The 24,741-nt window shown below is 59.5% G+C and overlaps 1 protein-coding gene across 3 annotated transcripts; it reads left to right on the top strand.

The window, feature by feature from the left end:
- The first annotated feature begins 832 nt into the window (after positions 1 to 832).
- KCNC4 (potassium voltage-gated channel subfamily C member 4) lies at positions 833 to 24,240 on the top strand. 3 transcript variants are annotated; one of them, XM_064588693.1, is made up of 4 exons: positions 833 to 2,791; positions 13,894 to 14,830; positions 16,872 to 17,075; positions 23,042 to 24,240. In XM_064588693.1, the coding sequence occupies exons 1-4, from the start codon at positions 2,114 to 2,116 to the stop codon at positions 23,101 to 23,103; spliced, it is 1,881 nt and encodes a 626-aa protein (XP_064444763.1). In that variant the 5' UTR covers positions 833 to 2,113; the 3' UTR covers positions 23,104 to 24,240. The 3 variants fall into 3 exon arrangements, with proteins under 3 accessions (XP_064444763.1, XP_064444764.1, XP_064444762.1); XM_064588694.1 differs by having other exon boundaries at positions 22,980 to 24,240; XM_064588692.1 differs by having other exon boundaries at positions 19,529 to 23,121.
- The last annotated feature ends 501 nt before the right edge of the window (positions 24,241 to 24,741 follow it).

The raw sequence follows: 24,741 nt of genomic DNA, 5'->3' as shown, positions 1-24,741 counted from the left end.
CAGGCACTGTGGGAGCTATCAAGATGAAAAAGCAGCGCGGTCTGGAAGACCTCAGGGCCAGAGAGGGGAGAGGAGACAAACTGCAATGAGTAAAACAACACAGAACCAGAAGGGGGTCGCAAGGCAGGACGCAGGCACGTGCTTCCAGGGCAACGAGGAGCCCCGGCTTTAACCTAATGATCTTTCAGGACCACGCACTCCATCCCCATAGGTGCCAGAGCTCAGGTTTTCCTCCGCCCGGACCAGGAGCCAATTCTCTGCGCAAGGCCCCCAGGTCCCCCATTCCACCGCGGGGGCTCCGGTGACGGTGACAGAGACGGTACGGAGACCACAGGCATCTTGGGCCTAGTTGGGCCTCGGAGGCGCAAGATGGGGGCGGGGTGGTTAGGAAGTCCCAACACGGTGTCTGGGACAGGAGGGGGCAGCCTCCTCCTCGCGACACCGTCTCTCCACTCCCTTCCTTCCCCGTCCTCCAGTCCGCCGCAATGCAACCGCAACAACAATGAGGAGGGGGCGACCAGAGCAGCCAGAAGGAGCGGGCGGGGGTTAGAGGTCAGGGGTCGCGAGCGCTTCGGTGTCACCGGGGCTGCAGTGGGAGGAGCTGCGGGCTCGGGAAGGCGGGGAGCCGGGCAGAAGGGGACGGCGGGGGGGTGGGGGGGAGGGACGGTGGCGGAGGCGCGCAGCGGCGGCGCGCCAGGCTGGGCGCTGGCGGCGAGGGGGTTACGCGCCTCGGCTCGGCTCGGCTCGGCTCAGCGGAGGAAGGCTGAGCTCTGCCGCCGGGGCCCTGCAGCGAGCCCGATCGGCCCCGCGCCGCGCCCCGCCCACCCCACCCCGCGGAGGGCGCGCCCGGGCGAGGCGGGGCCGGGAGGAAAAGGCGCCACCAGAGAGTGGCATCCGCTACCATCGCCGGAGGGAGATCGAGAGCCCCCTGAGGCCCAGCCCACCGGCGCCAAGGCTCCCCTTTCCTTAGGCCACCTTTCGCCCGCCTCCTGCCGCGAGCCAAGGCCGGCACCCCGCCCGGAGATGGGCAGACGCGAGGATGGCGTGGCTCCCAGCGCCGCCAGATCGCAGGAGCCCGGCGCCGGGGCGCTGCGCTGAAGCTCCCGATCGGCGCAGCCTGGGAAGCCTGCAGGTGTCCTTGGCCGCTCGGCCGCCGGAGCCCAGAACCCCGCGCCCCGGAGCGGCTCCGCCCCCCAGGCTCGGCGCTGCGCAGGACGCCCCGTCTGAGCCCCCCCTCCCCACCCCGCCCCAGCACGGCCCCCGCTGCGCAGCGCCAGCCCAGCGCCGCTCCCAGCCGCTGCCGAGCGGCGGACGCAGGACCGGAGGCTCGCTCCTGCTGGCGCGCTTGTTTTCCTGCGGCCGCCTCGCCCTGCGCAGCCCCCGCCCGCCTGAACGCCGCGCTCCGCTCAGCCCCGCCCGCCTTCCGTGCCCTGCGCTGGATTTATGAATGGGGGGAAGAGGCCACATGCCGCCGCCGCCGCCGCGTGCTGACCGCAAGCACCCCGGGCCCGCGGAGCTCCGGCTGCCGTGAGAGCGTCGGCCCGGCCCCGGCAGCCGCTCCGAGGACTTGTTGCTGCTGCGCTGCCGCCGCCGCCGCCGCGGGGAAGCCGGCCGCTCCCGGGACTCGGCTCGGTCTGCGAGAGCCGGAGGGTGGCCTGCGTGAGTGTGAGCGCGCGCGCGCGCGCCCCGGACCCTCGCAGTGCGCCTGGACTGTGCGCTAACTCGCCTTTTGGGGGTGACGGGGGGGGCGTGTCCAGAGCCCGAGCGTCTGAGTGTCCAGTCCTAGCCGGGGAGGTGTGTGTTTGCCCCTGCCTCCCCGGGTCTCTCGCCTGGGTCCTCGGCTCGCCTTTTCCCTCCTTGCCTCCCTCGCCGGAGCTGCCTGCCCAAACCCCAACCACCTGTGCACCCGAGAAACCCAACTCCTCCTGCTCTGCGCCCCGGGGGGGGAGAGGCAGGGGCAGGGCCAAGCCGCAGAGGGGACCGCCGCCGCCTCCTCCTGCCTCCTCCTCGCCTCCTCCTCGCCTCCTCCCCCTCCCCGGTCTGACGCTGCCTCCTCGGGAAGGGTGTTTGGAGGGCAGCGGCCGCCCCAAGCCGAAGCCCCGCAGCGCTTCTTATGATCAGCTCGGTGTGTGTCTCCTCCTACCGTGGGCGCAAGTCGGGGAACAAGCCTCCGTCCAAAACATGTCTGAAGGAGGAGATGGCCAAGGGCGAGGCGTCGGAGAAGATCATCATCAACGTGGGCGGCACGCGACATGAGACCTACCGCAGCACCCTGCGCACCCTACCGGGCACCCGCCTCGCCTGGCTGGCCGATCCCGACGGCGGGGGCCGGCCCGAGTCCGATGGCGGCGGTGCAGGCAGCCGCGGCAGCAGCGGCGGCGGGAGCTGCGAGTTCTTCTTCGACCGGCACCCGGGCGTCTTTGCTTACGTGCTCAACTACTACCGCACGGGCAAGCTGCACTGCCCCGCCGACGTGTGCGGGCCGCTCTTCGAGGAGGAGCTCACCTTCTGGGGCATCGACGAGACCGATGTGGAGCCCTGCTGCTGGATGACCTACCGCCAGCACCGCGACGCCGAAGAGGCGCTCGATATCTTCGAGAGCCCGGACGGAGGCGGCGGTGGCGCGGGGACGGGCGACGAGGCCGGCGACGATGAACGGGAGCTGGCCCTGCAGCGCCTGGGGCCCCACGAGGGAGGTGCGGGCCCCGGCGCCGGGTCCGGGGGCTGCCGTGGCTGGCAGCCCCGCATGTGGGCGCTCTTCGAGGATCCCTACTCCTCCCGGGCGGCCAGGGTGAGTGGCAGGAGCCTGGGTCTCCTCTTGGGTGTGCAAGGGGACCCGTGGCGGTGGGAATAGGGGCTGGCAGGAGCGGGCAGAGACTGATTTACCTTGCCTCTGCCTCCCTCCCAATTCCCTCCGGCTTCCCTGGGCCCACAGGGGACTCACAGCCCGCCCCCCCCCACACACACACCCTCTCTCCTGCACGCCTCATCAGGAGATTGCACACTCTTGACTTACTACTTGGACCTCATCCCAGCTGCCTGCTTTGCCGCATCCCCTCCGAGGGAGGGAGTGGGGTACCCTTAGCTGAGCTCTTCCACCCCCTTCTTTATGCGCAGGCCGCCTCTCTTCATTGACCACCCCCCCTCCTCTGCAGGGCCAGCATCCTGGAGAGCTGGAATTAGGCCTCCTGCCGGAGGCAGGCAGGGTTTGGGGGAAGAAAACTGGGTGTGTTAAGCGCCTACTCTGTGGCAGGCCGCTGTATCAGCTCCTTCCATGCATGCCACCTCCTCTGAATGCTGGGGGCAGCTCCCTGTGCTGTGAAGTGTGAGTTTTGTAGAGGGGACACCAGCTTCAGCCCATGGCAGACAGAGCTGGGACCAGAACCCAGGCCTCTCATCCAGGTTTCCGGAGAACCCTTCTTTCAGGGAGATAAGTCTAGATGTCTGCCCCATGCCATGCCCCTAAGGCTTCCTGGTCACCTGGGATGGCCTGGCTTCAGTTCGACAGGAAGGGCCTAATGTTCTGGGCGCTGCAGGCTCCCGCGGTCAGTGGCCAGCCTGTGATGATCCCAGATTTGTTGCCACTTCTTTTCTTCCTGCTGCGGCACCGACTGGTTTCCCAGAAAGCCCCGGTTCAGGTTACTGCTTGAAGCGGGTATATGGGGGGAGAGGGGGGTGGCATAGGTTGATCTAGGCAAGGTCTGTCTGGTCCCTTCCCGCCATTCCCTCCCCAAGTTGATCCAGTTTCTCCCAATCCCTTTAGGTGAAAGGGGGTAGAGGGGCGGAGATATGCTTGGACAGCTTTAAAAATTCTTTAAAAAAAAAAAAAAAAGAGAACCCTGGGGGCTGGAGTCTGGCTTCCCCGTTGGCAGCCTGAAGCCTGGCTGGGGTCTGTTGGAGACAGGAAAGAGCAATATGTATTGGGTCTGAGACTGCCTCTTGCTGTGGAAGCTGATCCTCACCTCTGGCCTCCCAAGTTGTCGTGTTAATGAGTCTCAGAGCTCTGTCACCCTTCCCCAGCACCTCCTGGGCTGGGCCTCCACCAAGTCATGGAAGGAAAAGTTCTACTTCCCCATCCAGGGGAGGAGGGGAGACCGAAGTGGGGCTGTAGGCCAATGCCAGACCAGGGCAGATGCAGCTCCTGCCTGAGGAACAGAGGTCTCCAGGGCCGAGGCCTACCAGGCTGGGGCTGCAGGCATCCCCAGGGCAGCCGGTGGAGGGCAGAGACCTTTTTCAGGACTGAGAGTTGAAGCCAGGGGCCAGCTGCCTTTGTTTCTTCTCCTACAGTCCTGAGATCAGCTCAGAAGGTGAGGGCCAGGTCGTGCCCTGGCCTGGGTGTGCTGTGGGTTCTGGGGACTTCTCATGCACTTCACTGACCCTGCTCGTGTCAGCTCGAGGCTATGTGCGCTAGGGGAGAGCGACAAGTGTGGATAATTCACGTTCTTTCCAAGTTGAGAGGAGGAAGCGGTAGGGAGGCAGGAATGAGATGAAGTTAGGAGAGCTAGGTCCTATTTCTGAGCATTCTGGGGTATCTGGGGGACTTTTCGCCTTCTCTGGTTCTTCTCTTTTGGATTCCAAGGGACTGTGCCATCAATGAGTATGTTCTGCTCGGCAAACCCCAGGGTGGACCAGCCGGGGGAGCTCTCTGAGTAAGCTCAGAGCCTAGCTGGACCTTTCAATTCCTCCAGGAGCCCAAGATATTTGCCCTTTTGATATGGAATCACATCAGCCATTCCAGTTGAGGTCAGGAGTCTGGGACCAGGCAGGGTTAGTTCTTCGTATTGAAGCAATGAAGAAACCAGGATTCAGAGGTGTTGAATGTTGTTAAACACAGTTAAGTAACAACAGAGCAGGACGCCTTCCCTAGTTTCCAACTTCTGGTTGTGAATACTGATGTGAACAGCTGTATGGAGCTTAATGGCACTTGTCCCAAAAGAGGACTTGCCTCCTGCTAAGGAGTACAAGGCAGAGGCCAGCCCTTCGGTTCAGCGGTTCCTGGGACAGACAGGTGGGAATACACCATCTAAAAAAATTAATGACTGCTATTAACTGTACTTTGCATTAAGCTCTAGTCCTCCCAGTAAACTTAGAGTGGAGCTGTCCTTCCCGTTTAATGGATTGGGGCTGTGAGAAGGTAAAGATCTTGCCTGAGATGACACAGCCAGATAGTGGCATGCTGTGAGTCCAAGCCCTGCTCCTCCGACTGCAACGTGTTCTTTCCACCGAACGCGCCTGTTCTTGAGATGGAGAGGTGGCTTGTTTCTTATTCTGGCCTGGAAGGTGTTCTGAGGTTCTGTACCTCCTGTGGGTGACATCAGAAAACCCAGGGGCAGATGGGGACATCCGCAGGACGTTGGCTCTGTTACCCCTCCAGGCCTGAGGTGTAGGTGTTCTGGGCTGTGGCCTCCCTACTGACCCTGTTTCCCCCAGGAATACCACAGCACCAGCCCCTGGGTCAGTACCTCCCCTACTCGGGGGCCTGCAGCCTCGGCCATGGCCTTGGGGCATTCACTGAAGGCCAGTAGGGCAGAGGAGTAGCGCTCCGCCCCAGGCGTCTCTCTGCACACAGCCGCTGGTCATCTGAGGAGTGCGTTATGACAGGAACAAAACAGATACAAATGGGAAGTGAACTGAGCTGATGGTGGAGCCTGCCTAGCTACTGGCCTGGCCTGCAGAGCCACTCCCGATCGGGCAGGCTCTAGGTGGGCCGGGGTGCTCACCCCTGCCCCCCTCACCGTGGCCGGGCCCATGGCGGCCGCTGCTGTGGTTCCGTTTCTGTGGCCTGAGCTGGGAGCAGGCACGACGGGCAGGCTGGTCCTGTCCCCACCTGCCCAGTGCCCATTGTCCCGGGCTCAGCCGCAGCCAGGCGGCTTCCCAGACTGAGGGGGGACCAGTGGGGGTTTGGGCAGTATGGAGAGCGGTAAAATAGGCCCTCCTCTTTTCCTGAGGGCAGACAGGAGGCCTGATGAATGGGATCCCGGGACACTCCTCTCTCTCACCCCCAACCCGTTGACGACCCAGGGGTGAGACTGGCTTCAGCTCAGTTATCAGCCCTATTGATAGTGTTAGTCGTTCTCCTTTGGCTAAATCCATACCTGGGTTAGTTTTCCCATAATGTTTCCCTTCTGAGGAGAGGATGTGACCCAAGGATCCCTGGTGCCCCAAGGAGGCAGCTGGAGCTGGGTTTTCACCTGGGTTAAGCACCCACTGGGTATCAGGTGCTCTCACCTCTTCTTTGCTCTAGGATCTCATCTGGCCCGTGTGAGGCAGGGATCATTTACCTCACTCTACAGTGAAGGAAACTGAGGCCCGGAGGGGCTTGCCCAAGGTCACACAGCTGGCGGTGGAACTAGGCTCCAAACCCAGATCTCGTGAACCCATGTCCGTGTTTGTACCATACCTGCAGAAGGTCTCTGACCTCGGGGGCCCCAGAGGGGGCCTTCTGCTCTCCTCCCATCCGTCCCCTAACTTCTCCCTCCAGACTAAAGCTCCCATCCCCTCACTCCTTAGAATTGCTCGCCTTGAGCTTGCTCTCTATTTTTTCCTCACTGTGGGACTTTAACAAAAAGAAAGGGGACTTAGTACGAGAGGACACTAGGTGTCCCCTGGCCCAGGCGGTGGAATTAAACGGAGGCCTTCTTGGAAAGAAATGCAGAGCTCTATTCCTGCTCATCGCCTCTGAAGGCCTCCAGCTTCTCTGGCCTGGGCCTTGCCTGAGACTAGCCAGTCGGTGGGCAGGACCCTCGGATCCCAAGCCCGCGGGGCTAGGGAGAGCCAGGAAGCCAAGCCTGGGAGGCAGGGTGCCCTGTCTTCCCCAGCCCCCCAGGAAGGGAGTGCCAGCATGCGCCTTCCCAGGAGCCCGAGGAGTGTCAGGCCAAGTCTGCAGGCCTCTCCCTGACCTGCCCTGAGGCAGCCTCCCAATCTCCTTCTGGGTTTGTTTTGTGTTTTTCTTTTTTGTTCTGAACAGACCAACATTTGCCTCTGAACATCTTGCCTCCGGATAATGAGGTGTTTCTGTTTGTCACCATTTGGGGTGGGGTGTAAAGTGGGGGAGGGGCTAAAATAAACTCCAGCTATTTTGGGGAGATGCGGGGAGAACGGGCAGGAACAGAGCCAGGCAGTTGGGCCTTGGGAACAGGGAGTCCCCAGGCCCCTGGCGTCCATCCGTGGACAGTGCTGGCTTGGCATGCTGGGCACCAGGGCGCTCATACCATCCTTGTTCCTGGGCAGCCAGCCTACCACCACCTCTGGCCCAGCTCCCTGCTAGGGTATTTTTTCAGGCTGGGTGATGGTGCCCCAGACCCTGGCAGGGGGCTCCATCAGGCAGTGGCCTTGGCCCACCCTGGAAAGCCACGGGAGTCGGAGAGCCCACGTGCCTGGAGGTATTGCTGGGCATACCTGTCCCCTCTGGCCCCTGTTAGTGGGGCTGGCCATGTCTCCTCGTGACAGGCTCCCCAGGACCAGGAGAAGAAGCAGGCCATCACCTTGGCTCCAGTCATTCAGAAAACATTTATTGAGTACTTACTACATGCCAGACACCAAGCTGGGCCCTATAAATATAAAGATGAGTCAGACATGTCCCTGTTCCTGAAGAGAGCTAGGTCAGGTGGGAGTAGGTAGCAGCTGAGGGAAATTATGTGACAAGGAATAGTAATAATAATACAAGAAAGATCATGAGAGGTGCCACAGGAGTCTTCAAAAATAAAGTCCAATAGGAGGTGTGAGGAGAAAGCGATAAATCCCAGCCATACGTGAGGTGAGGCAAGGCGGGGGAGAGGGTTGGCAGGCAGGGAAGCTTCCACGAGGAAACAGAAGTTAAGCTGGATAGGCCCTGCAGGATAATGACTTAGCTCCCTTAAATAATTTGTAGAAGGAGGCAGGCTATAAATAAATATATAAATAAGTAAGTTTTCAATGTGGGTAGCGCTTAACCATGCAGAGTTAGGGAAGGGGTGAATTTCCTGGCCAGGAGACCAGCCTGGGCAGAGATAGGACAGCGTAGAACGTGGATAGGCAATAGCCAGGAATTGCATTTGGCTGGATAAGTTCTTGGCCAGTGATCTGGGCTGGACCAAATTTCTCTTGGGGCCAGACTCCTTAGCTCTCAGCCCCCCAGAGGCCTCTAGAAGCCCCATGTGCTGGCTTTGGCAGGAGGTGGGCATAGGTAAAGGCAGGAGGTGGGCATGGGTAAAGGCTGGCTCTGGTCCCTGGAATGGGATGGGAGGTCCCAGGGCCAGGGTCTGCTCCTAGGGGAGCCTGCTAAGGGAGAGGAGCAGGGGTCTCTAGGCTGGTCCTGGGCCTCATAGTGCAGGCCCTCATTCAGGAGCCCAGGCACAGCTGAGAGACGCCTTGCCTGGCAGACTCTCTCCCCTTTCCTGCCTCTGAGTCCCCAGGGCTGCCTACTCCCTTTACAGCACTGCCCGGGCACGAGGATCTTACTTCCCCAGAAACCTCAGCTCCTCATCCCATCCCCACAGATCTTCCTCTGCAAGTGTCTTTGGCTGTGTTCTCAAATTTCTCTTCTCCTACACTTCATCCTTAATATAGGTTTTGGGCATGAGTCTTCTTATGTTTATCTGTCCATCTGTCTCCTTGGCCCTTTCTCCTTGGGCTCCCCTCCCCTGCCCCCGCTGATTATATTCAGTTCCCAATGACTGGTGTCTGTCACCTCCCCCCTACCCCCCCGACCCAGCCTGTGCCAGATTCCTGAGACACTCTAGGCTCTGTGCTGAGTCTTACAAATACCGTTTCTTTTAATCCTTAAAACAATCCCATCAGGTGGGCACTGTTCTCATCCCTTCAACACATCGAGCATACTGTAGCCTCAGGGCCTTTGCACTGCCTCCTCCCTCTGCCTCTTGAGCTTTCCTGGATCTTCACATTCCTCACTCCCTCACTCCTTCAGGTCTCTGCTTAGATGTCACCTTGGCTAAGGCCTTGCCTCATCACCCGATTTGAAATACTTCCCTCATCCTCATACTTACTCCCTTTACTCTGTTTTTCTTTCTAACACTTATAGCATCTGACATACAATGTACTTTACTTACCTGTTGACAGTTTCCTTCTACGAGAATGTAAGGCGTAAGGGGCAGGGGTGTTTGTTTTGTTTCCTGCTGTTCCCCAGCACCCAGAACAGTGTCTGGCATGTAGTAAGCACTCAATTTCCATTTTATGGGCAAAGATGCGAAGGCTCAGAGAGGTTAAGAACTTTGCCTAAGGTCTCTCAGGCAGTCAGTAGCAGAGCCCACCTTGGACCCAGAAGTGTGGACTTTAGATTTCCACCACCGATTATCTCAGGTTGAGCTCGGTGAAGGAGGCCCATGACAGGGCTGACCCCACCAGCTTAAACACGTGGGTCTCCGGACCGGCGGGTCCCCCAAGGGGACACAGGCAGCAGGAAGCTTGAAGGAGCAGCGCTTTCCTGCACAGAGGCTAGGAACCTCCAGCCCAGGGTGGTGGGGCCCTCCTGCAGCCTTCCAGCAGGGAGAGAGTACCTGCTGGCCAGACCAGTTCACACAAGCAGTTTTCCACATGGGCAGTTTTGTCTTCGGGCAGAATCTATGCCCTGTGTCCTCAGGCCATGGAAAGAACTGACGGATTCAGCCATGGGAAGGAACCAGGGCAAGTCCCTCCTCCCCCGGCCTCAGTTTCTTGGTTTGTAAAACACAGAAAAGGATGAGCTTCCAGGACCCTTCGCTCCTAAAAAGCAAGGATTTTGTGATTTTTCTGGCTCCAGATCCAACTCCGCTTTCAGAAGCTGCGCCCAGGGGTCTGTGGAGGCCCCCACACCTCCTGGGCTCGGCCACTGTTTACTGAGCACATACTATGGGCCAGATACTTGCCAGGTAGAAGCTCACTTAGTCCCACAGTAACACCACCCGGTGCCCACCAGTGCTGTCCCCGTTTTGTAGTGAGGGACAGGTACGAAGCACGCCATTTACCTAGTGAGGGCCCGGGCCAGGGTGGGGGACCTAGGCTGTCGGACCCCAGGGCTCCTTAGCTCTTTGCGCTCGCTCTCTGCTCGGCAGGGGCCGATGGAAAGGAGGCATGGGTGCCCTGCTGGCTATAGAGGATGGCCTCACAAGGCTCCAGCTCCAGGCCTTAATGCCTAAATTGGGTGATTTTGCAGCCACTGCCTCCTTCCTTGGCCCTTTTTTGTCCTCAGAAGCCCTCAATCAAGAGAGTGGGAGGAAAAAAGCAGTGTCCCTACCACCAGAGGGGAAGGCCTGGTGAAGGGCCTTGATTGCGCTTGCCTAGGACCACCACTTACGAAATAACTCAGTTTGGGAATAACTTAGGGGAGAAAAGGAATAACTGGGGCCCCGAAGGGGGACCTGTAACCTCGGGACCCACGTGGGGCAGCGTGCCAGAGCCCAGATACCTGCGTCTATCATAGCTCGGCCTCAGGTCTGTCTGTCTCCTCGGGGAGGGAGGGCTTTCTGGGGCCTGCCTGCCGTTGGCTGCCAGCCCTGGAGAGGTCACACGAAGGGGTCACCAAGGAGGAGGGGACTGTCCCCACTTGTTTGGTTAGAGGGCAAAGTGGAAAGAACTCTGAGCGGAGAGGCAGGAGACCTGGCCTCAGTTTGATCCTGAGCCAGTCATTTTCCCTCTTGTGCGTCTGCTGCCCCTGAGAAATGGGCACCCGTGGGTGGATACCCTTTCCCTGCCCCATCTTCCGGGAGGGCGGAGGTGAGCGGTATGAGTAAATAGACACAACAGTTCTGTGTTTTAAAAGCACAGCGAAAATGAGTGAACACTGCAGGAATTCAGGGGGTTGTCCCCTAACGCGGGAGGAGGAAGGAGCTTGGAAGGAGCTGGGCACACGCCACCCCCCCGCCCCGAGCCCTCTGCTCAGCCCCTTGGCAGCTCTTCCTGAACTTGTTTTTCCAAATCACTAATTAACTTCATGCTTGGCTCCCAGGCGGGCCAACTCTCCTGGCTCACTTTTCCTCGGAGAGAGCGAGCTCCTGCTTCCCATGCTTCCTGGCAGAGCCGGGATGTGCTGTCCCCACCCCTGACCCCAACCCCCTCTGCTTCTGGGGATTGGGGGGGGCAGTGCCAGGACTCTGGGTTCCCAGCATCTCTGCAGCCAGGGGACAGGTCCCTCCACCAGTTCATCTCTGGATGGCCACGGAGAGCCCGCAGGCTGGAGCCATTTGCCTAAGGTCCATATCAGCCTGTATTGCCTTGCTAGCCCATTTCTCAGAGAAGTAAAATGAGGTCAGAAAAGGAACTTGAAATTTACCTTCACAGGAAAGCAGCAGACAGGAGAAGCTCCAGGCAAAGCTGTTCAAGGAGGGAAAGTGTGATCTGTGGCCTGCCACGTCCCTTCTCCTTCCTCACTCTATCTGATCAACCCGTCCATGTTCAAGTGTAAATAAGATGTCTTAGTGTGTGATGGGTGCCTGTCTTAAGCCAAAGGTACATATCCCTCAGGGTGAAATAGCAGTCATCAGGGAGCTGGTGGGGGCAGTGCTGACGGTTCAGAGAAGACTTTCCTGGGTCTGTGAATTGATCCTGCCTGGGGGTGGTGAAGACTGTGTGGGGTAAAGAGAAGGTGCAGCCTCTGAAGTTAAACCATGCTGAGTTCAAGTCTGCCTTCCACCCCTTCCAGGCTGTGTGACCTCAGGCAAGCACAGAACCTCTCTGACTCTCAGTTCCCCGTCCGTAAAGCGAGATGATGGGGCTTACCTCACAGGGTCACAGGGAGGACTGAAGGCGGTAACATGTATCAAGTGCCCAGCCATGCCAGGACAGAATAGACCGCTAATGGATGTCTGTTCCCAAGTTCTCTCCTCAGACCCGGTCCTGCTTCAGAAGCCCCGGAGATGCTGCTGCTTCATTTTCCCAGCTCCCCTTGTATTCTCCATTGGTGTTCGGCAGTAGTAAGAGCAAGGCGTGCCTTCTCTCCCTCCCAGCGCAGACTCTCAGGGAGCAGGGCATCTCCCAGAGGCACCATTAGACAGGAGGCAACGCCATGGTCAGGTGGAAATCAGGGCGGGTCAGGCGTGGGGGTTGCCAAGTGGTCGTGGGCCCACAGTCCTTCCTCATGCACCTGTTTGAAGCGCAGCCCTCTGCTCGGGAGGAAGCCCATCCCCACGCTCCACAGGACAGGCAGCGAGCGGCAGGGGGCGTAGACCTCGGCAACAGGTACCCTGACAGTGGTGAATAATAGATGAAGGCTCCCTAATTGGTGTTATCACACATGCATTTCCTCTCCATTCATAATGGCTGGACACTTAAACCTCTGCCGAGCACTGCTGTCATCATTCTAGCTGAGATCCCAGCAGCTGTCTGGACCAGCCGCTGCCACACTCCGATCCCAGTGGGTGCAGTTTATTTTCTGTTGGAGCTCAGTGTCCCAGGAAATGTCAGTTGTCGGGAAGGGAAGGGGTGGTTATTCTGAGCAGACTCCTCCTGTCTCCTGCCATGGAGCATGCTGCCTTCTTTCAGATGCTTCTCACTGTCTGGGCAGTTAGCTGGGACATTTTAAACTGAGAGGTGGGGGAGAGGGGCTGGGACGTGGGGCTTGAGGAGGGGGGGTGGGTCATGGCTGGAGCTTAAAGACTCAGCTGGCAGAAAGAGGCCCAGGGTCATTTCCTCCAGCCCCCTGTCTCTGGGCATACCCCTCAATGCAGCAGACCTCAAAACGTAGCGTGCATCAGAATTACCTGGAAGTTTTGTTAAAACAGATTATGAGCCCTACTCCCAGTATTTCTCATTCAGTAGGTTTACGCGGGGCCCGAGAATATGCGTTTCTCACTAGTTCCCAAGCGATGCTGCTATTGGGCCGGGGCCTCACTTTGAGGACCACTGTCTTAAAGCCTAGTTACTCCAAGTGTAGTCTGTGGACCAGCAGCCTCACGGGAGAGTTTGTTAGAAATGCAGAATCACAGGGCCTGCCCTCAACCTCCTGAATCAGAATCACATTTTACAAGATTCCCAGATGATTTATATACAGTTTGGGAAGCTTTGAGGCCCGGCAGGACTGCAGGGGCACAGAGCTAGGCAGGAGGCGGGGCCAGGCAGCTATAGTTCTCCGTCTGTCTTCTGTGCACGGGGACAAAGACTGGGAATACTGCCTTAAAACACCCAAGCAGATGGATAAAGACCCTCTGAGGAGGGAGCTCCAGCCCCTGACTGTGTACCTTTTTTTTTTTTTTTTAAAGATTTTATTCATTTATTTGTGAGAGAGAATGAGAGACAGCACGCGAGGGAGGAGGGTCAGAGGGAGAAGCAGACCCCCCGCTGAGCAGGGAGCCCGATGTGGGACTCGATCCCGGGACTCCAGGATCATGACCTGAGCTGAAGGCAGTCGCTTAACCAGCTGAGCCACCCAGGCGCCCCAAATTCTTTTTTTTTTTTTTTTAAAGATTTATTTATTTATTTGAGAGAGCGAGAATGAGAGAGAGTGCATGAGAGGGGGGAGGGTCAGAGGGAGAAGCAGACTCCCTGCCGAGCAGGGAGCCCGATGCGGGACTCGATCCCGGGACTCCAGGATCATGACCTGAGCTGAAGGCAGTCGCTTAACCAGCTGAGCCACCCAGGCGCCCCAAATTCTCTCTTTTTTTTTTAAAGATTTATTTATTTATTTGAGAGAGAGAGAATGAGAGAGAGAGAGCACATGAGAGGGGAGAGGGTCAGAGGGAGAAGCAGGCTCCCCGCCGAGCAGGGAGCCCGATGCGGGACTCGATCCCAGGACTCCAGGATCATGACCTGAGCTGAAGGCAGTCGCTCAACCAGCTGAGCCACCCAGGCGCCCCTGACTGTGTACCTTAATCCTGCCTCTCGCCACCTAACAATTGCCCAGTGACCCCTGCCCCACCCCCACCCCCCCACAGGAGGGCACCCAGCTGGCCCTGATAGCCGCCCCACTCTCCTCCCTGCCCGCAGGTGGTGGCCTTCGCCTCTCTCTTCTTCATCCTGGTCTCCATCACCACCTTCTGCCTGGAGACCCATGAGGCCTTCAACATTGACCGCAACGTGACAGAGATCCACCGGGTGGGGAACACCACCAGCGTGCACTTCCGGCGGGAGGTGGAGACGGAGCCCATCCTGACCTACATCGAGGGGGTGTGTGTGCTATGGTTCACGCTGGAGTTCCTGGTGCGCATCGTGTGCTGCCCTGACACGCTGGACTTCGTCAAGAACCTGCTCAACATCATCGACTTCGTGGCCATCCTGCCCTTCTACCTGGAGGTGGGCCTGAGCGGCCTGTCCTCCAAGGCGGCCCGAGACGTGCTGGGCTTCCTGCGCGTGGTGCGCTTCGTGCGCATCCTGCGCATCTTCAAGCTCACGCGCCACTTCGTGGGGCTGCGCGTGCTGGGCCACACCCTGCGCGCCAGCACCAATGAGTTCCTGCTGCTCATCATCTTCCTGGCCCTGGGGGTGCTCATCTTTGCCACCATGATCTACTATGCTGAGCGCATTGGCGCCAGGCCCTCTGACCCGCGGGGCAATGACCACACCGACTTCAAGAACATCCCCATCGGCTTCTGGTGGGCGGTGGTCACCATGACGACGCTGGGCTACGGGGACATGTACCCCAAGACCTGGTCAGGCATGCTGGTGGGGGCGCTGTGTGCACTGGCTGGCGTGCTCACCATCGCCATGCCCGTGCCGGTCATCGTCAACAACTTCGGCATGTACTACTCCCTGGCCATGGCCAAGCAGAAGCTGCCTAAGAAAAGAAAGAAGCACGTGCCCCGGCCGCCTCAGCTTGAGTCACCCATTTACTGCAAGTCTGAGGAGACCTCGCCCCGGGACAGCACCTACAGTGATACCAGCCCCGCTGCCCCAGAAGAGGGTATGGTTGAGAGGAAACGGGCAGGTGAGATTGGGGGTTGGGAAGGAAAGCCACCTCTCCCCCAGTGGCCCAGGGAGTCCCCAGATGAAACTCAGCCCTTGGAATTTGGGGTTGTGCTTTACTACTCTGGGCTTCCCTGAGTATAAGATGTGCCTTTAAGAGTGCAAAGTATTGAGGCCCAATCTCTATTTCTTGGTGTTCCAGTAGCTTTCCGAACATCAGGGTTTGTGGAGTGTCCCACCCAATTTAGGCTGTGATGGGCAGTGCACGGGTCTGTAAATTCCAGTACCACCTTGGCCACTGTGCTGTGTGACCTGAGACCAGTCACTTACCCTCTCTGATCCTCACCTGGTAAATGGGAATGATCTCCTACTCCCAGGACGTTGATGAGACCCAAACAAATGACAGATATGAGAGGACTCTGAGAAGTAAAAACCACTTTACAAGCATCAGGCATTGTCGTTATTAGCTAGAGAGCCCGGCAGCTGTTCTTCCAAGGTGCATCAACGCATGAATCATTTCTTTCCAAACACTGGAGTCTGATGTCTCTTGGCCTAATAAATGTGATAACGTAACAGCAGTGGGAGGCTGCCTTCTGTTCAGCACAAGCCTAGATTGAGTCCTGGGCTCAGTGTTTAACACGGGAGGGGAAGGAACCAAGAGCGAATAGCCCAGACAGAATCGGGCAGGGGCAAAGGAAGTGTGGAAGAAAATGACACCTGCATCCTGGAGGGGGAGGGCCTGAGGGCCTGGATCCTGTTCTGCAAGGATGGGAAAGGCCACCCCTGGAAAGCTTGCTTCCACCTGAGTCAAGAGATGGGAAAGGAAATCAGCTTAACCCACAGCAACTTGGAGTTAGGTTGGAGAGCGGGAACCTAAGGGTTAGGTATGGGGTGGGCTCCTGAGGGAGGTCTGGGATTCCTAGTCTGGGGAGCCCTTGGATGCCAGGCCATCTGGGAGCTGGGGTGGGCCAGGAGACAAAGGTAGCAGCTTCTGGCCAAGCTCTGGGGGCAAAGTGGGACTCGTCCTCCAGGGGGTGCCTGACTCGAGACACTCACCTGGCCTGTTGGTGGGTGCCCATTGTATATGCCGGGGCTACTCACTCCCTGGGGCCACTTGGGGGCCTGGGTCTTCCAGAGACCTTGATGGAACAGCACCCTTCAGTCTCCCCGCTTCTCCCGCATCATAGTGGTTCCCCCTTCCCTGATCCTGAATGTAAATCTCCCAGCCCGTGCCCCAGGAAATTGGAGCTGTACCCTGAGGGCCGTTCAGAGCTCAGAGAGAAACCTAGTATCAGAATGGACAAGCCCCTGCACCCGCTGCTCGGTGCACACTTACCATGGCCCCATCAGCTGTGCCTCAGCCTGACTAACTGCTTGGCCATGGTTAGGGCGTCCCTGGCCAATGCCGAGGCCACTGCCTTCAGACCGAGTGGGCCCCTCTCCAGAGCCGAGGGCCCCCCTGCACTGCCGCCTGACGGAGGCCGGGGCTTGGGGCTCAGAGCCCAGAGCAGTGGGAGCTGCGTCCGAGCCTCTTCGGTACGGGGCTCTTCCCCAGACGGCTGAGCCCCGAGCAGAGGGCTCCGAGTCCTTCAGGCACTTGACAATGCCTTCGATGCCCAGTGAACAAGAGTGCCTCAGGGGGCCCAGGGAGATGGCCATGGAAGCCACTTTTTGGTTTAACCCTGACCGTGCCAGCCCTCATCCCAGCAAGCCAGGCGTTCTCTGAGGGAATGCAAACTCATCCAAGGGTCAGCCTGAGCCAGACCCAAGGAGGAAGAAGAGTCTGCCACCAGCCTCGGGCTAATCCCGTGGGGCAGCCTGCGGCGGGCAGATTTCAGGAACCCCTGCTTAGGGTATCTGCGGCTCCGTGTCCCAGGAAAGACGCCGGGCCGAGGCTGAGAGGGAAGCAGGTGCCCCCTGCCCCCTGGCCCTCGCAGGGAGATGCCAGGCCCCTTTGGGTCGGGGAAGTGACACTCTAGGTCCGGGATCTGACACCCCAGGCAAGCCCGGAGGAAGGCCTGGGCAGCCCCTCACACAGCCTCCTTTCTGTCTGCCCCCTTTAGACTCCAAGCAGAACGGCGATGCCAATGCGGTGCTGTCAGACGAGGAGGGAGCTGGCCTCACCCAGCCCCTGGCCTCCGCCCCCACCCCTGAGGAGCGCCGGGCCCTGCGACGCTCTGGCCCCCGGGACAAAACCAAGAAGGCGGCCGCCTGCTTCCTGCTCAGCGCCGGGGACTATGCCTGTGTTGATGGCAGGGTCCGGAAAGGTATGGCTCCCCAGGCCGGGCAGGGGGAGAGCCCCCGGGGAGCTGAGTCTCCCCAGTGTCCCCCGCAAAACGTGAGGTCCCCTCCTTCCCTGAGGCCTTGGCCACCATCTCTTCTGCCTTGGATGTGTCCCCGCTTTTAAGATAGGTACCTGATCTCCCAGTCCCTGGATTAGAAAGGCCTCGGGCATCCCCCGGAGGTACACAGAGCCCAGCACCCCCCACCCTAGATACCCACAGGGAAGACAAGCACTAGAAGGTAAGGGGATACCAAGTCAGGGGCCCCTGCCTTTGCGCTCCATTTGATTACCCCTTCTCCCTCTGGTTCCTGCTGTGACCTTGAGGCCTGGCTCCCCAGGGTCAGTGCCACACTTTCCCCAGACCTCCCTGAAACACAGCTAAGGTTTCCCAAGTAAGTGATCCTGAGAGATGCCAACAACATTCAGGAGTCAGGGCAAGAATGAGCTGCTGCCGTGAGGTCTTTGGAGATCCTGGCACAGGCCCTACCTCCTCCATCCTGCACGCGGCGGCAGGGGGAATGGGGGGGGTGGTCCAGGAGCCCAGGAGGGGCAGACCCGTCTCTGTAGGCCTCTTGAGGCAGAGCCAGAGGGTGACCAGGAGGCGGGGATGGGGGTAGGGGTAGGTAGGGAATATGTGTCCCTCTGAAGTATGCTCTGAAGGATTTGGAGGGTTCAAGGAAGTAGCCTCTTCTCTCCGGTAAGGGAAGGCTGAAATTCTGTCAACAGGCCCCAAGCTGTGGCAGAAGCTGGGCAGCGGAGCTGGGGAGTCCTTGCCTGCAAAAAAGGGGTCAGAAATGACCGAGGAGGGTAGAGGGCCAGTAGTGGCTGAGGACAGGAGTCTCATGAGCAGGTGCTCCTGCCCAGTTCCTGATCCCCTTTTTGTCTTTTGTGCCCTGTCCCTGTGACATAACCTGCCTAAACACTTAGTTCCAGGATAAACCTTGACTCCCCCCCTGCCCCCCGCAAAAAAGCTTGTCCCTGGGTTCTCAGGCCACTTCTTAACCTGCCCTCTTTTAGCCAAATTTGCCTCCCCCCAACCCCTGCCAAACTTCTCACTATCCCCAAACCCCAGACCAAGTCTGGGTTGAGTGAGGTGGGGCAGTGGCTGCTACAGGATTAGCCTGTGATGCCTCTGTCACCCCAAGGATGTCCCCTGGCCCGCCCATCCCATGCAGCCTGCAGGGCACCTTCCCAGCCCCTGTCCCCATGGGATCCCCAGGGCACCCTGACCCTAACCAGGCCCTGAGAGGTGTGTGTCCCGCTCTGCTGGACATATGTCCTGCTGGGTGGCAGCAGCGAGGGCAGCCATCTGGCAGCTGGAGGGAGATGGCCCAGAGGCCCCAGCTACAGGGCTGCAGATGGAAGGTCCTCAGAACACTCACACCATCTCCTGTGTCCCTCTGGTCGCCCCATCCTCTGCGTGCCCCAATCCTTGGGCTCTGGATGTGCTGGTCCCTCCTGCCCCCCATCACAAACATGCGGAGGCTTCTACTGTGTCATGGTTTAGCCCCAGAGACTTGCTTTGGCTGGAGCACGCTAAGTGACGGCCCAGGATGTGGGGCAGGGGGGACCCCACCTCCCATGTAGGACTTGAGCAGAGTGCTGAGCACCCCAGTTTTCACACCGGTATTGGCAGGGGCTCAGTGGCAGCGTGGAAGAGGTGTGAGGGTGCAAGTCAGGAGGGACCGTGAGGTCCTGGGGACTGGGTCACACCCAGGGCAGGGGTTGCACGTGTGCGTGCATGGGCCGGAGAGTCTGGATCGCACACAGCGCCAGATCCCTCTGGGTGCTTGTGTGGCCCGGCTGTTTTCTTTTCAAGATGCCTCCACACTGCTTCTTGGCAACAAGCATGTAGCTCAGCCAATTAGAGTGACCTTCGAGAAGGAACAGGTGGGTTGCTGGGAAACAGGCCCTGCTAAGCAAGCGTGGCAATTAGCATCGCCAAACTCCCAGTAAGCACGCGGCAACTTTCCCCGTGCCAGACCATGCCTCCCTTCTCTGCACTCGGGCTCCGTGTAGGACCTGGAGCGGGGAGCCCGGGGCTCCTTCAGCCCTGGGCACAGACCCCATGGTTAGCCTCTGGCTGCCCGAGTGTCAGAGTGTGAACTTCCTGGGAGGACGGGGACCAGTGCTAATCAGGGCTGCTTAGGATTGAGAAGGAGTCTGCTGGAGGCTATGGGGTCTTTGTGTGGCTGGTGGAAACTTACCTGGGGACAGTGACAGGGCAAAGATCAGCTGTGGGTCCCTGAGGTCTGTCCTCTGAGCCTAGGTGACCTGGAAGCCAGGGAGAGTCAGGGAGCCTTCTCCGGGTGGGCCAGACCCCTCAACCAGCAAGGGGCCGCCTGCCCCGCAGGGTCCCCCCCGAGCATGGATCCCACGGAGCTGCTCAGACGAGGAGCCATGCCCCTCTGACCCATGTGCCTTTTCTTCACCAAGGCTGTGCAAAATCCCGGAGTCTAAACAACATAGCTGGAGCAGGAGGAACCAGTCTGGGGCTGTCTCCACTGGCATCGAGATACAGCTCACCCTACCCTCCAAGAAAGCTCCTGCTCTCCCACCCCTTCCGCCCTCTCACCAGCCCTCCCCCTGGGCCCCCGGCCCCTTAGCCGCGCCCTCGGCTCTCCCCACCTCTGGGCGCACACATGCCCTCCAGCCCTCATTCCTCTGGAGGCCTGAGGGAGCCGGGCAGGAGGCAGAGGAACCCAGGCCCCCGAGCCTCTCCTCCACAGCACCCAGCTCCCCAGAACGTTCAGCTCTGGAGCCTGAGAGCAAGGGGGAGATGGCTCCCAGGGCTCCTCTCGCACTGATCCCCCGCCTCCCCGTCCTGAGCCGGAGCTGCCGGCACCCCCAGGACCTGTGCCTCTGGGCCTTGCCTCCCCTCAGGGTCCCACCTTCATCATGGCAAATGCATTCCCAGTCCTCGTGGCCTTTAGTCAGTAACCAGCCTGCGACTGAGTATCTCTGTCTGTCTGTCTGTCCATCCCACACCCAGACCAGCAAAGAATAAGGCCGTCCCGTGGGGCACCCCGATCTCTGCTGGTGCGCAGGGAGCTAACTGGTCAGGGGAGCGGTGCCCCCCTGGGAGAGGAGGCCTGATGGTCTCCAGCTCCGGTCTGGCCTGCAGGTGGGGTCCCTAGGGCCCCACTATTGGCTGCCTAGGCACGGGAATGCCCTCCTCTTGGGAGTGACGTCCGGCGACAGCAGAGCCCGGCATCCCATCTGCGCCCCAGCAGCCGTATCTCTCCCAAGCTGCTCTCTCTGCTTCCACGAGTTTTTCTTCCCTCCTTCTCCTGCTGCCTCAGACTCCCAGCCCTGCCTGAGTCACCTGCCGCTCCCAGCCAGCCTCTGCGCTCTGGATTGCTGCCAGAACCGGAGACTCATCTAATTTCTATAATTAAGTGTATTCATTTACCTAACGAGCCCGGGAGCACAACAGGTTTGTGAGTCATTGAGGGAGCAGGGGCGCGCCCTGGGCAGGGGCAGCCGAGGGGAAGTGTGGGGACAGAAGCCATCCCGCCCCCTCCCGCTCCTGCGCAGGCACCCTGCCACTCCCAGGCAGGGCAGGGCTGGGCTGGGCCAGGCTGCAGGTGGCCCCTCTCCAGCAGCGAACCGGGGGAGGCTCTCCAGGCCCCCTCGGCCCCAGAAACGCGGAAGGCCTCAGCCAAGACATTTCCTGTTTTACCTGATGGGAATTAGACCTGACAGTGGAGCTGTGCGCCTGGCAATTTTTAGAGTCAGATTATGCAACTTTGGAGAGGGAATGACTAAGGTCCATATCTGCTCCTTCCAGGGTGGGCAAAGATAGGAAGGGCAAGACAGCATTCAGGGACTCAGCAGGAGGCCGGGGAGTCTGGAGGCCGCCCCGAATGGTGAACTGGGCAGAAAGGTCAGATCATTTCATGAGGGTTGGGTGTTGTGACAAGCCTGGGCCAGGAGCACCCCCCTTTCAGTGCCCTCTGTCTTCAGCCTGGGGCAGACACAGGAATGTGCCTTCCAGAGAAGTCTGTCCACAGTGGGCCCTGGGATACCCCAGCCCTGCTGTGGTCATGGGGCCTGTCTCCTGCTTGCTCTCAGAATGAAGTGTCCCCCTAAGAGGTGAGAAAATAAAGGGGCATCCATGTGACCACGCTTCAAGAGGGGACAGGCCCCTTCAAGTGACAGACAGGGAAGCCCTGTGGAGCAGGATGGAGACTCTAGGTGCCCTCTCACAGCTGGCCCTGGGAGCCCAGCTGCTGCTCCTTGGTGAGGACAGATTCAGTCTTGTCCCCACAGGGCTCCCTGGCACCCGGGTCCTGCCCCCGGCAGGGACGTGATGAGCTAGGTGTCCGGTTTAGCGCGGACACCACAGCTCTTCTGTGCTCGGGCTTGCCTCCCGGGCTCAGGGAGCCGAGGCGGCTATTTCTGTGGCGGCCCTCAAGTTGTCAGGAGTCCAAGTTTCCACGGCACCCACCTCCTCCTTCCCTCTCTTCCCTCCCACAGGGATGGGCATGCTCATGGCACCCCTCTGGTGGGTACAGCTGTCCCTGGGCGACATGATGCGGGAGTGCCAGGCTGGAGCCCCTCGTGCCTTGGGAGATGGGCTCCCGCCTGTCCCCCCACTGGCTCTCTGGCTTCTGTAGGGGAAGCACAGGACCTGGCTAACAGGACAGCTGAGGAGGCTGTCTGCCCCAGCTACCTCTCAGGACTTCTGGGCCTCCCAGGGCCCTGCCTAGGGAGGCGGCTGCCTGCACGGGCCTCAGCTTATCCAGACCTGGGGCCTCGCACCTCAGGGGGAGACTCTCTCTTCCACCTATAATCTGAGAGCACAGTTTGCTTTATGTTGCACGTGGACTTGGACCTGTACCCATTACTTTGTCTCGGAGAAACCTTTCCCCCACGGCTGGGGCCCACTCCCTCCCAGCAGAGCAGGGAAGCTGCCCAGATAGGAGCTGTTAACCTTACTTACTGTTAACAGCCATAGAGGCCATTTCTCAACCCCCAGGGCTTCTGGGAGGAGCTATGAGCTGGAACCAGAGGGGAAGACGTCTGTTCAGCATAGGCCCGGAAGTCACCCTTTCCCAGAGCCCCCTGGGAGAGGAGGGCCTCCTCTGCCCTGGCCAGCGTATCACCGTGAAATGCCTGCCCCTCACAGCAGCCTCCTTCCCTGCCCTTCCTGTGCCCCCACTGGGAAGGTGGGAGAAGGGAAGGCCCACGCCACCGACATTCCAGGCTGAGGATGGGATGCCGAGAAGGGCTCGCTGAGCGGTTGGGTTTCTCAGTAAGATGCTCTTTTCTGGCTTTGTCTCCTGAGATGGATACATGGGTCCTCCCTGACCTTCCCCTTCAGTATCTACCCTCCAGCTGTTCCAGCTCTGTTCCCACCAGATTGAGGAAGGGGGGCTGGGCACACAAGGCAGCACACTCAGGAGCCTTCTTCACTAGCCCGCCTGGGACAGTGGGATAGCCCCAGCTAGTGATGGCGGGTGGAGCTATGTGGGGGAAGGGAGCCCAGGTTGGACCACAGGCCACACCAGGAACCTCCCCCACTGCGTCCGTACCAGGCTTCGGGGTTGTGGTCCCTCCACCCACTGCACTGGGGTTGTGAAGACCTGAGGGCTAGGGATTCCTGGAGCTCATTACCTGAGCAGGTATGGAGATAAAGCTGTAACATGACCTAGGAGTCACTTGGCCTAGCTCTGGGTAGGCAGCTAGGGGCTGCAGGAGGGGCTCCCCCCATTCCCTGACCCATCCTTGCGCTTCCTGGCCTCTTTGCCCTGGGTCCCCATGCCTTCCAGCTCTGCTCCTGGCCTAGTCCTTAGCCCACAGGCTGTGGGTCCGCAGCTGGCTTCCTTCTAACGTCTCATTCTTTGTTTCTCCCTTTCTTTTGCTGAACTCCTTGCCCCCCCAGAAGGCAATGTTGAGCCGAAAGCGTGCGTCCCAGTGTCTCACACCTGTGCTCTTTAAACACAGAGACCTGCCAAGACGCCCTCTCGCCCAGCTATGCCCAGGCTGAAGTCCTCACCCTCTCTTAAGCGGCACCAACGTGAGAGAGGCAGGCAGACAGACAGAAAGCCAAAGGCTTAGGGAAACTCTGGAACCCTGGCAAGAATCTTTCTCTGGGAAAGACTCAGAGATCCTTGTTTGCACAGGACTGACGGAAAACCTCCCATGTGACCCTCCGGGCCCAGAGCCATCTGGGTCCGATGTTCTGTTCTGTTGTACACTGAAGAGATATATATGCACATATAGTGTCTATATTCATACATACTATACTCTTGTGTGTAGTGCACGTGCTGTTGGTGGTCTGTCTTCTTTGTTAGGCTGTGTCTCCCCAAGCCCGGGCCCCACCCCCAGGCCCCCCCAGGCCTCCCCCAGCCCCGCCCCCTTTCCCCTTCACTGACTCCTTGTTTCTGCTGAACACGTATGTGGAATGTCCCAGGAAAAGAGCATCTGGGAAGGGCCAATCCCACTGGGGGATCCCAGGCTAGACTTGCCCTCTTGGGGTTGTTTCCCCTGTGGCCAGTGGTCTGTGGAAGGCCCGCTTGCCCCCCAGGGTCACTGCTCCACAAGCCCCACCCCACCCCAGATTGGGGTTCTACCTCCCACCCTCGCCCCAGTTTTGGGGGACTTCCAAGGGGCTCCTCTGCAGCTTCTCCCACTCCTTCCTCCACCTTACCTCTGTCCTGGACTGAGGGGGGAGCGTTTTGTCTTTTTTTATTTGGGGGGTTTTGTTCTGTCTCCTTTGTCCGTTTGTTTTCAAAGATGCTGCTGGGCAGACGGGCAGGGAAGGGGTCTGTCCGCCCATCCGGCTCAGGGGTCTGAGAAGGGGAAGGCTCGGGCGAGCGGAGACCAGTTGCAATACTGTACTTCCTGGCCGGTGGCCAGAGGACCGTGCAATAGCAGAGGCCAGGTGACCCCTTCGACCTTGGCCTCTGCCCCTCCCGCGGCCCTCCCTCCCCACTCCCCCACCCTGTCCCTCCCTAGTGTTGGTCAGTCCTTTTCTAAAGCTGTCCCCTCGTGTGTGTGTGTGTGTGTGTGTGTGTGTGTGTGTGTGTCTGAGGCATGCCTAGGCTGGGCCCTGCCGCCCTGTCTGCATGCCTTCCACTGTCATGTTGTGCTCGAGCCCCAATAAAGACATCTGGAGCATCCTGCTGCACCTGCCACGAGTGACTGCCTCCGCCTCTCCTTTCTGGCTCTGTGTCTGTGGGGACGTCCCCGGGCTTCCACCGCAGCACCTGAGAAATGCAGCACACTCCTATCATAGCCCTGGCCCCCGCCCCAGGAATCATCGATACCTAGCCACCCCTGCATTCAGAGCTAGACACGAATGCTCAGAGAGGGGAAAGGATTGCCTGGGGTCGGGAAAGGAAAACCCAGGACCCCCCCGCTCCCAGGCAGTGTTCTGGTCTCTGCTGCTGCCCCCTTAAGCCCCACTGTGGTGCAGAAGGACAGAGGCGTTCGGAAGGAGTTCCCCTGTATTCCTGCTTGTTTCTGCGGGGGGCCTCCTCCCTGCAATTGCGCCAGTTCTATGTGGGCCAAGGCCCTGGGGATGCCGCAGTCACCGCGACGACTGGGTGGCTGATGAACTGCCCACAAGGGAGTGGTGGCACATCCAGGACCACTGAGGGACGGGGAATAACCGAATCCCGGGCCCAGCGAGGATGGGGGTC

The sequence above is a fragment of the Mirounga angustirostris genome, unplaced genomic scaffold (genome assembly GCF_029215605.1).
Source record: "Mirounga angustirostris isolate CCGP_5_RB_7025 unplaced genomic scaffold, mMirAng1.0.hap1 SCAF_4, whole genome shotgun sequence".
Lineage (NCBI taxonomy): Eukaryota > Metazoa > Chordata > Mammalia > Carnivora > Phocidae > Mirounga > Mirounga angustirostris.
The sequence above is the reverse complement of the archived record's forward strand: the minus strand, read 5'-3'. Positions and strand labels throughout refer to the sequence as shown.

Excerpts from the sequence above, each read along its gene's own strand:
- KCNC4 (XM_064588692.1), top strand. The coding sequence starts at position 2,114 with ATGATCAGCTCGGTGTGTGTCTCCTCCTACCGTGGGCGCAAGTCGGGG. Across the intron at positions 2,792-13,893 it reads ACTCCTCCCGGGCGGCCAGG|GTGGTGGCCTTCGCCTCTCT; the intron begins GTGAGTGGCAGG and ends CCCTGCCCGCAG. Across the intron at positions 17,076-19,528 it reads TGATGGCAGGGTCCGGAAAG|GCTGTGCAAAATCCCGGAGT; the intron begins GTATGGCTCCCC and ends TTCTTCACCAAG.